This window comes from Helianthus annuus, chromosome 16 (assembly GCF_002127325.2).
Source record: "Helianthus annuus cultivar XRQ/B chromosome 16, HanXRQr2.0-SUNRISE, whole genome shotgun sequence".
NCBI lineage: Eukaryota > Viridiplantae > Streptophyta > Magnoliopsida > Asterales > Asteraceae > Helianthus > Helianthus annuus.
In genome coordinates, this window is record NC_035448.2 from 178,138,621 (window position 1) to 178,150,635 (window position 12,015).

The following is a 12,015-nucleotide window of genomic DNA, read 5'->3' on the forward strand; positions in this document are numbered from 1 at the left end:
TTCCCCCTCACTTCACCCAAACAACAAAAAACACACACAAAGTGCGATTTACACACACTCGAGCCATTTTCGTTGATTTTCCGAGCTTTTCAGCCGCATAAAGGTTAGATCTAAAGCCCTTAATCTTTCGTGTATCATTTCATTCAATTTTATGGCTTGATTGTTGTTGTTTTGAGGTTGATCCGCTGCCATTTTGGCTTCTGTTCTTCAGAATGAAGAACCAAAGCGCCGCGCCGAGGCCATAGCGGGGCGCTTTGGTTCATGTTGATTTTTTTTTAATTTGTTTTATTAAATAATCTGTTTAATTATTATTATTAGTTTATTAATTTTAATAATTATTTGTTTAATTATTATTATTTGTTTAATTATTATTATTTAATTATTATTTGTTTAATAATTATTATTTGTTTATTTATTATTATTTAATTATTATTTGTTTAATAATTATTATTTGTTTATTTATTATTAGTTTATTAATATTTGTTTAATAATTATTTGTTTATTTATTATTATTTAATTATTATTTGTTTAATTATTATTATTTGTTTAATTATTATTATTTAATTATTATTTGTTTAATAATTATTATTTGTTTATTTATTATTATTTAATTATTATTTGTTTAATAATTATTATTTGTTTATTTATTATTAGTTTATTAATATTTGTTTAATAATTATTTGTTTATTTATTATTATTTAATTATTATTTGTTTAATTATTATTATTTGTTTAATTATTATTATTTAATTATTATTTGTTTAATAATTATTATTTGTTTATTTATTATTATTTAATTATTATTTGTTTAATAATTATTATTTTATTATTATTTGTTTATTTATTATTTGTTTAATTATTAATATTTGTTTAATTGATCAACGTGCAGGGATGGATTTATCCGATGAGGAGATTGAGCATATTGATGAGGGATTGGTGGGGGACGAGGAGGAGCCGGCATGTCCGTATCTTCAGTTTCCAGTGGGGTCGCGGGCGAGGGGGAGATGCGCTAGGTTGCGCACCATACCGATTGGGGAGCACGTAGGCATAGACTGGGAGCTGCTATCTACCGTGGGGGAGATCGAGCGGGCGCGTGACATAGTTGGGCTAGATACTCCCTGGTCGCGCCTATTTGTGTTAGCGATGGAGGACTCGTACCCTGAGCTTACGTACGAGTTTTGCTCTACGTTTACATACGCGCCGCATCCGGCGGATTACGTGGAGGACCCTTTATTTCCGGTACACGAGGTTACATTCCGTCTGGCCGGTCAGCAGTTTGAGATGAGTGTGCGGGAGTTTGCTGTCCACACAGGTTTGTACACTGAGCCTGAGCTTGATACTGATTTATATACGCAGGCTGTTACGATGATGGACAGGCAGACGCTTATTAGTTTCTGGAGGGCCATTTCCAGGGTTCCCTTTGGGAAATCCTGGCAAAAGGCCACCACCATTGTAGATCCCTTGTACCGATACCTGCACCAGGTGATTGCGTCGACTATCGTGCCGCGGGGTTCCAGCAAGGAGAAGGTCAACCTTAGTGACCTTTTCTTTCTTTACTGCCTACTACGCCGCCAGCCCTGCGATCTAGCAGCCAGCCTGGCAGAGTACTTTGCTACTGCATACCACCGGCAGCTCCGCGGGTATCTTCACACTGGCTCGTTTATCACCGCCATTGCACGATCGCTAGGGATCGTGCCCGAGCTAGATCCGCTGCTGTCCGATCCGGTCCCGTCATCCAGGTTGGGCCGCGCGTCAGTATCCGCTATGCAGATCACCCGTACCTTTGATGTCGGTCTGCGGTTCAGGGGTGCTGACGGGCTGATTTTTCAGCCAGTGGAGTTGCCGGAGGTCATCCCGGTTGTTATTGAGGTGAGGCCTGGGATCTTAGCCCCTCCTGATGTTCAGCAGGCCGCTCGGCGGGCTCAGCGACAGGCTCTGGGCATCGATGAGCCTGAGGATCAGCCTGAGGGTCAGGCTCAGGCTCAGGCTCAGGCTCAGGCTCAGGCTCAGCCTCAGCCTCAGCCTCAGGCTCAGGATGATCCGGCGCAGGAGGACCGGGTCGAGGAGGTCCACGTACCACCAGTTGAGCCAGCTCCTGAGCCTCCACAGTACCCGCAGCACGTTTACGCTGACCTACCTCCGGTAGCGCGTGAGGTGGCTCGGGACTTCGACCGGCGCCTCAGACGTCAGGGCGCTCTCATTGACTGGATGGTCCAGACGCTCGTTGAGCTACGAGAGCTCGCTGCGTTGCCTCCACGTCCCCTCCCACCGTCCCCACCGCACGAGGATTAGTACATTTAGTTTGTTTGTTTAGTGTTTTGTTATGTATTATGTACTCAGTTGTACCTTTTTGTTGTGTATTGTATGTACAAACTGATATATATATATATATATATATATATATATATATATATATATATATATATATATATATATATATATATATATATATATATATATTGCAGTTAATCTTCTATTTACATCACGTTTAATTCTTATGGCTTTCTGTATATTTTATTTAACGTGTTCGTTTTATTTAACGCTCGTTGAACTTATGTTATACACCTTCTATAAAAATAATGACGTAACGACGTAATTATAACGGAAAATTTAATAAAATAAAATAAACAACGTTTTAATTCAAAAAAGGCAACATTCAATCATTCAAAAACAAATAACGTGTTCCTTTTATTTAACGCTCGTTGAACTTGAACTTATGTTATACACCTTCTGTAAAAATAATGACGTAACGACGTAATTATAACGGCAAATTTAATAAAATAAAATAAACAACGTTTTAATTCAAAAAAGGCAACATTCAATCATTCAAAAACAAATTCCCATTCACAACGGCAAATCTCACATAAAATTTTTTTACTACAAAAATCTCTACCATACTAATTCAACCAAAAATCCCTACCAAACTAACCCACATCAACCCAAATAAACCCCAACCCAAGCTGTTTGTCTTTTTTGCACATCCAAAGCGCCTCGCTATGGCCAAAGCGGGGCGCTTTGGCTTGGTCAACAGACAAGGACTGACAGAAGTCAGTCCTTGTCTGTTGACCAAAGCCAAAGCGCCCCGCTTTGGCCATAGCGAGGCGCTTTGGATGTGCAAAAAGACAAACAACGTGTGCGAATAGACCCAGCCTATTTTTAAGGGAGACTTGTAAAAGTGACGAGTATTATCGAATCACGAAACTCAAACTAATAGTTAATTACTGAAATTATAGAACTAAATCGTGTAAATTAATCTTGTGTGAGAATAGTGGAAGGTTTAATTAATGATTTATGTGTTTTACAAATAAAAAGGAATGATCGAGAGTTTCTGAAATTGATGAATTTTTCTTAGAAGTTGAAAGCGGGCTCCAGATAATGGTAGTCACAACTAAGGGCCCTCGGGGTGGTCGCGGCAAAGGTAAACGGCAAACCTCTTGCCGATTCGGTAGTCCACCGTCAAGAAGAAGGTGAGGATCCGCAAGAAGAGAGAGGGGAAGAAATTGGTAGGTGTATGCTGCTCTGGGAAAGAGAATGAGAGAAAGAGAAGGTGAGGCCCATACCAATCACATCTTTTTGTTTTGTTTTTTTTAAATGGTTTGTCTAATCTATATTATGCATGCATTCCTTGTGATTTTTGGGTAATAGGTAAAAACTTTAGGCAAATTATATGACACAATTCAATTGGATGAGGGAAAACTTTGTCTAAATGGATTAGACATGCACCTCTCTCACCCTAATGATGAAAATGGGAGGGGTTTCAGACATGTGTTGATAATCAGATTCTTAACTTGAATGTCTATTTAAGATAATAATGTTTTTATCTTTGTTGAATGTTAAGCGAATGTATTTTATACTTTGATTAGGACTTTTTGTAAATATTTTATATATAAATATATTAAAGAGAAGGTGAGGCCCATACCAATCACATCTTTTTGTTTTGTTTTTTTAAATGGTTTGTCTAATCTATATTATGCATGCATTCCTTGTGATTTTTGGGTAATAGGTAAAAACTTTAGGCAAATTATATGACACAATTCAATTGGATGAGGGAAAACTTTGTCTAAAGGGATTAGACATGCACCTCTCTCACCCTAATGATGAAAATGGGAGGGGTTTCAGACATGTGTTGATAACCAGATTCTTAACTTGAATGTCTATTTAAGATAATAATGTTTTTATCTTTGTTGAATGTTAAGCGAATGTATTTTATACTTTGGTTAGGACTTTTTGTAAATATTTTATATATAAATATATTATTTATTTTATTATCCGGTGGGTAGGGTTGTAAACGAAACGAACGAACACGAACAAGACCTTGTTCGTGTTCATTCGTTAAGGGAATAAATGTGTTCACGAACAGTTCGTGAACACTTACCGAACGAGATTTTATGTTCGTGTTCGTTCATTAAGGAAATGAGCGTGTTCACGAACGGTTCACTAACACAAACGAACACAAATAAATTTGGCGAACGCGACGAAGGATAAAGGTGGATGACCCAGAGAGTAGCACTGGAACTTGAATCCTTTATTGTGGAACGGAGGTCGATCGTATACGTCAATGTAAATAATGAGAAAGGAAAGGGAAATGGTGCATAAAAAAGGTGAAATAGGGTTTCCTAGTTTAATTGTTAGGGTAATAAAATAAATAAAACTTTAATAATATAAAAAGTATAGATAAAATATATGAAAATACAAAAATCTTTAATTAAAACACAAACATACGAACATAAACGAACACAAATGAACGAATGTTCACGAACACGTTCACGAACACCTTATCGAACGTTCACGAACACAATTGAACGAACGAGAAATATGTTCATGTTCGTTCATTTAACTAATCGAACGAAATTTCTTGTTCATGTTCGTTCGTTTAATAAACGAACGAACATAAACGAACTTCCCGCCGAACGGTTCACGACCTGTTCGCTGAACGTTCGGTTCGTTTACAGCCCTACCGGTGGGGGTGTGAAAAAAACCGTAATAACTGACCCATAACAAAATTAATTGACAAAACAGAACCAAAAAAATCGAATCAAATGAAAAACCTATCGGTCGGTTAATGATTTTTTTTGAAAACTAAAAGTAACGGGTCGATTATGGTTATCAATATTTCCATATTCACCATAATCGAACTGAACCAATATGTAGTAAATCTAAGTCGGATTTAAGACTTTTCACCATTTTTTGCTATTTGATGTTTTGGGTTGAACGTTTTTAGTATTTAGGGTGTTGGTGCCGGTGATATATATTAATCATCCTTTGCAGTTGTTGACGAAAGCAGAGGAGGAGTACGATTGTCGCCGCTGGCTCCGGTGGACGGAAAATGTTGTCGTGGAAGCGTCCTGTTTGAGTTAGTGTTGATGACAGTGATCCAATTTTGGTGGTGGTGGGATCGGGTCGGAAGTGGTGCGGGGATGGTGGGTTCAGGGTGGCGGTGGAGGTAGAGGTAGGTAGCTATGGTGGAGGTGGAAGACGATCTAGAGGATGACGGTGCAGGTGGTCGTAGAAGATGACGGTGAAGGGTGGGTGATATGTAGATGAAAGGGAGTGGGGAGAGGGCTAGGTTTTTATATTTAGGTTACAATGGTGGGGCTCACTTTAAATTGCAAATAAATAATTTATTATATTAATGTTTCAGTTATTTTTACATTAATAAGGGGAGTTTTGTCATTTTACATACACTTAACTGTAAAACTTAACGGACATCCACTCTAGGGACTATCCGAGTAACAAACTGTCAAACCACAGGGACCATTGGTGTAATTTTCAAAAGTTGGGGACTATAGCTCTTATTTTACAAAACTACAAGGACTATCCAGGCATTTTACTCAATATTAAAAGTACTAATCATTAGCTTAATGATATATACTTCACAGTAAAAAAGATGAGGGAAGATTTGATACTTTCGAGTAATATGGGCAATGATGATGCAGTTTTTAAATGGTGTAATTGGGCGATTCCAAAAGCGAACGTTTTTATGTGGAAAGCGGTGGATCAGAAGATACCAACAATGGATGCTCTAAGGAAGCGAGGCGTTTCAATACCTAATTCATTGTGTCCAAGTTGTGGTCACATGGACGAATCAGCTGACCACGTTTTAGTTACATGTTTATTGGCGAGAGCTTTATGGTGGATGATTGGTGCGTGGGTGAAGGTTCCAACTTTGATGAATTATTCCACGGTTAAGGAGTTACTTCAACATGTGCATGATTTGAAAGTTTCAAGGAAAAGAAAGAAAGTCATATTGTGTGTAGTGATGACTGGATTGTGGAAGATTTGGAACTGCAGAAATGAACAATTTTTTGGGGCGTGAGTGTTCTGAACTTAAAGCTTATAGAAGATATCAAGGAGACTTCTCTATTATAGGTCAATAATAAAGCAAATATAAAGCATGTAAGATTCGAATTTGATAATAATTTGTCTAGTATGTAACATTTGGTGTTTTTTTCCCTCTAGCTTCTTGCTAGAGATTTGGTGTTTGAATATATATATCCTCTTTGCCTGTTAAAAAAATATATATATATATATAGGTATATAAATCTCTCGCCTGCTGCATAATCCCATACCATTTGTCAAGTTCATTGTAACCTAACTACATCCATAAAAATAAATTAAAAACAATAAAAGCGTACAATATTCTTTTATGTTAATTTTGTTTGGTCAAATACTACTACGCGTTGATAAAAACAAGTAAAAGATAAAAATAAATTAAAAACAATAAAAGCGTACAATATTCTTTATGTTAATCTTGTTTGTTTGGTCAAATACTACTAGGCGTTGATAAAAACAAGTAAAAGATACAACTCAACAAGTGGACCATACTCTCTGTCATCCACGCTGAGTCTCATACATACAGACGAAACAAAGAATACTCATAACGCTGTCATTTTCCATCATTCATTCATTCTTTATTCATCTTATTACTCTCTTCTTCAATCTTCGTTCATTCAACTCTCCTCCTTTATGACGTCACACTTCAGATCCAAATCCTGTGGCGGTCTTCCCCACCCCAAAGCCTCTTTTTTCCGGTACTCCTTCTCTTCATCAAAACCTGACAATGATCATAACAATGACGATGATGATGACGATGATGATGTTTGCTTCTGTTGTCAAGATTATAATAGTCCAATAACCACTCCGTTTATCACTCCTCGTCAACCTCAGTCGCATCACAATTTCACTATTGTGTCTGTTTTGTTAACCGCCTTACGCAAGTCGCTTCTCACCTGCACTGTTAATGATGCCGACGATGATGTTGTATCCTCGTTGGATATCGGTGGCCCTACGGATGTTCGCCATGTGTCTCATGTTACGTTTGATCGGTTTAATGGTTTCCTTGGTTTGCCTCAGTTTCTTCAGTCCGATGTCCCGCGTAAAGTCCCCAGTGCAAGGTATGTATGTAAAGTGTTTGATGAAATTCCTGAATGACTTAATAGTTAATTACTTAACTGCCATTGTCATTTTTTCATTTATTTAACAAAATAACAAAATGACGAAAAAACTAAAAATTTAAGGCGGTGATCCGTGACTAATATTATTATACGGTTTGATGATTATTGTTCCTTTTGATGCTGGATACTATTAAAGTTTCACCGGTGGGACCGGTTGCATTTAGTAATCGAAAAGCGTGTTGATACGGTTATAATTTGATGTAATTTAAGCAGAAGGAGGAGAGTAACATTTGTCGTTAAATAAAAATGTGGAGGCTCGGGAAAGGGTTAGGGGGCAGCCGGCCCTAACCCTAGTGCACCAGGAGCCTATTACTTTCTCTCCAAGTTTAGTATTTTAGGAATGATTGTTAGGGTTTAACCCTACTCTTTTCTTATAAATAGGGACCTTTATTTGTGATTTAATCATCACCTCAATAATAATCATAGACTAGTTGCAGCTAGTGGACGTAGGTCACATAACCGGACCATCATAAATCTTTTACCTCACAAGTGGTATCAGAGCCCAGCTTCGTTATCATGGAAGAAGAAGAAGGAGGGAAGGTTGAGATCGACGAATTCGATGGTCAAGATTTTTGGTTTTGGAAGATGCAAGTCGAGGCCTATCTCAACCTGAGGGGTCTAGATCTACCACTGTTGGGACAGAAACCTGAAAAGATGTCAGTTGCCGATTGGGAGCTTATGGATCGACGCGCTCTAGCAATTATCCGACTCTCTTTAACGAAGAGTGTAGCTAACAATGTTGTTAATGAGAAGACTACGGTTGGAGTATTAAAGGTTTTGTCAAACATGTATGCAAATCCGTCTGCAGCTAATAAAGTATTCCTTATACGCCAGTTACGCGAGTTGGTTAACACAAGGATGAGGGAAAGTACGTCAGTCACCGCTCATATTAACGAATTCAATTCTGTTATATCGCGTTTGATCTCTGCCGGTATAATGTTTGATGACGAGAAACGTGCTCTACTTCTGTTGTCTTCTTTGCCTGAGAGTTGGTCGGAAACAGTCACGACATTTAGCGTTTCGTCTGGAATGGCTAAGCTTACTTTTGAACGGGTTAAAGATCAGCTTCTTCTGAATGAAGACATGAGACGAAGGAGTGTTGAAAGAGGGAATAACCGGGTCAGATCCAAGTCTAGAGAGAGGGAGCAGTCAAACAACAGGAAGGATGCTACCTGTTGGAATTGCAAAGAAACAGGACACTTTAGAAATCAGTGCCCAAAACCGACAGCTACAAAAAGTCGGTGATCCGTTACTAATGTTGTTTGATGATTATTGTTCTTATGTTTATGTTTCTGGGTACAACTGATTTTCACCGGTAGGGACCGGCTCATCATCATCATACTCAGTTAATCCCACCAATAGCAAAGCTAAGGTAGGGTCTGAATCGAAAAGTGCAGGTAGGTGAGTTTGATATTGCAAAGTTGCATTAAGGAAAAAGGGAAAAGACCTATTAGTGGGATTAAAGTGATAATTAGCTTTTGGTTCTTGAAGTAGTTGCAGGGGAAGAATCAAGAAAAGAACAATCTTTATAGTTAAATAATAATGTTTTTGGACTATGCCTTCTTTAATCATAGTTAATGTTCATAATGGTTTCTTGATTCGGTATAAATCATTTACTTAATTTACTATAATTCTTCATATCGTTTAATTCATAGCGTGTGCGTGTTTAAGAACAATCTTTGTAGTTAAATAATGATGTTTTTGGACTATGCCTTCTTTAATCATGATTGGTGTTCATAATGGTTTCTTGATTTGGTATATAAATCATTTACGTAATTAACAAAAATTCTTCATATCATTTAATTCATAGCGTGTGCGTGTTTGGAGTATCTGTGGAGTCTATGCAATGTTCTTATGATGAGAGAGGGAACAGCGTGCCAACCATACTTCTAACAATGCAAAAGCGTTTATATTCGGGAGGCGGTCTTCAAGTAAGCCAATGCCATACTTCTATTTTGTAACGTTTTAATCTGTAGTGGCGCAACTTGTTGCCTGTTTACATTCTATTTCGATGTAATTTCCATTTGGAGGATTACTAAATTGAATAATGTATGTAGTTATTTTTATTAAATTAAAATTTACCATCATTTGACATTTGTATTTGATGTTTTAAATACGAAGGCGGAAGGAATATTCCGGATAAATGGCGAAAACGGTCAAGAAGAGTATATTAGGAAGCAACTCAACAAAGGGTTTGTACCCCATGGAGTTGATGTTCATTGTTTAGCTGGTTTAATTAAGGTAGTTTATATCTTACAATTGGTATAACTAAATTTCATAAAAAAAAAAAATTAAATTGAGTTATTATTTATTGGCGAAACAGGCATGGTTTAGAGAACTTCCTACCGGCGTACTTGATTCTTTGACCCCAGATCAAGTCATGCATTGCAATACAGAAGACGAGTGCACTCAGCTTGTTAAATCGCTACCTCCAACTGAGGCTGCACTTCTCGATTGGGCCATAAATTTAATGGCGGATGTTGTTAAATTTGATCGTATAAACAAGATGAACGCACGGAATATCGCTATGGTTTTTGCTCCCAATATGACTCAGGTATGTTATCTTCGTTTCCTTTATGCTTATCACAATTTGAGTGTAGTTATAATTTTGTTGATCGTGTGATGCAGATGGCGGATCCTTTGACGGCATTGATTCACGCAGTTCAAATCATGAACTTGCTAAAAACGCTTGTAATAAAAACTCTTCGTGAAAGAGAAGAATCATCGCCCAATTTTAAGCCAATAATTTCATGTGAAGATTATCCTTCTCCCAACAATAGATCAGAGTATCGTAGTCCTTTACAGAGCGCGACTTTGAACAGACTAGGAACCGAAAACGAAGAACGGTTCTGGAGTTTTTCAAGAAAGAGCGGGTCTATAGTGGAATATGATTACATGTCGGGCAAGAACTCGCCTGTTTCAAGTAAAGACGATTCGTTAGAGAGTGTTGAACGGGCAAAACAAGAACAACATGAGCAGCATAGAGAGGTGGTAAATATAGAGGGGATGTTAGAAAAGTTAAGTTTGAGAAAAGGTGTAAGGAGGTTACGCAGACACCCGGTGTTTCAGTTGAGTAAGCCTGCCAAGAAGACTGGAACCGTGATTGTCGATGCTAGGGGCAGTGGCGAAGCGTGGTCTTGATATGAATATTTATTGTAAAAATCCTAGTGGTTGGTCAAGACTTAAGACACAACCTCATTAACCATGTTTAATAACTCTCATTAAAGTTTAGGGATATCTAATAAAAGTTAACATCTACTTGTAACTTATGTGCATTCTAGCTCCAGATGATTGTATCTGATTGCTTTAATATTATTACTGGCAAAAGGAAAACTTCATTTTAACTCAACTAGACATGACTGTTGGAGGGTGGTTCTTGAGTTCTGACCTCGGGACCCTTCTAACGGATTATATGTGATGTTTATGGTCTAATACAAAGTTTTGGACGACGAGGAACAAGTTAACTTGATCGTGAACACTATTAGACGGATTATGCTTCAATGGTGAGTTATTTAACATACCTTATGAATTAAGTTTGCTTTGTACATGTTGATGTTGACCAAAAGTTCTGATTTAGGCTGCTTAGAAGACCTTTGATGGCTTTGGGGGAGATGGATCACAAATCAACTTAGAATAAAGATTACACACAAACACAAGTCGCATAGGAAAAATGAGCTTTAACTAATCTCTAAAACGTGTGTAGTGGTTTAACTAAAATTTTAGAAATGTGTCCATCCGTCTCTGCTTGGGTTGATTTTTTATACGGGCAACCAGCTAGGCTTTATGTGGGGAATGATTATATTTGGTCTTCCACGGGGGTTCAGCAAGGGGATCCTTTAGGGCCTCTTCTTTTTGCCCTTGTTTTACACCCTCTTGTTCTCCGAATCAAAGATCGTTGTAAGCTTCTTTTTCACGCCTGGTACCTGGATGATGGGACCAGTATTGGAGATGCTACTCAGGTTGCCAAGGCTTTAGACATCATTAGAGTGGAGGGCCCCTCCTTGGGCCTCCTTCTCAACATTAAAAAAACTGAAGTTTTTTGGCCTACATGCGACGGGGTGAAGATTCAGGAGGGTTTATTTCCGCAGGAGATTGGTAGGCCGGTGCATGGTGTGAAACTCTTGGGTGGTGCTGTCAGTAGAGATGGGCAGTTTATTAGTGGGTTGGCCCTCAAAAGAGCCAAATGTGTGGTTGAGCTGATGGGATGCCTCAAACGCCTTAAGGACCCTTAGAGCGAACTCCTCCTGCTTCGTTCGTGTATGGGGGTTGCTAAACTGCTGTTTGGGCTTAGAACGTGTCAGCCTTCTTATGTCGGGGAAGTCGTCTCTGTTTTTGACAAGGGGCTTCGGAATACGATCAAGGACATTGTTGTTTGTGGGGGTGCCTTTTTCGGGGACCTACAATGGAGGTTAGCTTCCCTCCCGACACGTTTTGGGGGGCTTGGGATTTGCTCAGCTGAGGATGCCTCTTCCTACGCTTTTGTGGCTTCAAGGGCCCAATCTTGGGTTCTTCAAGATCACATCCTTCGCGAATGTGGGGGAGAGCTGTTGGACTCTGATTAC

The 12,015-nt window shown here is 38.4% G+C and overlaps 1 protein-coding gene across 1 annotated transcript; it reads left to right on the plus strand.

Annotated features, from left to right (window-relative positions):
* The first annotated feature begins 6,895 nt into the window (after window positions 1–6,895).
* Window positions 6,896–10,720, plus strand: LOC110918100 (rho GTPase-activating protein 3). Its single transcript, XM_022162478.2, has 5 exons — window positions 6,896–7,393; window positions 9,264–9,384; window positions 9,575–9,694; window positions 9,777–10,007; window positions 10,082–10,720. Exons 1-5 carry the CDS (start codon window positions 6,966–6,968, stop codon window positions 10,592–10,594), a joined length of 1,413 nt encoding a protein of 470 aa, XP_022018170.1. The 5' UTR covers window positions 6,896–6,965; the 3' UTR covers window positions 10,595–10,720.
* Window positions 10,721–12,015: the final 1,295 nt, after the last annotated feature.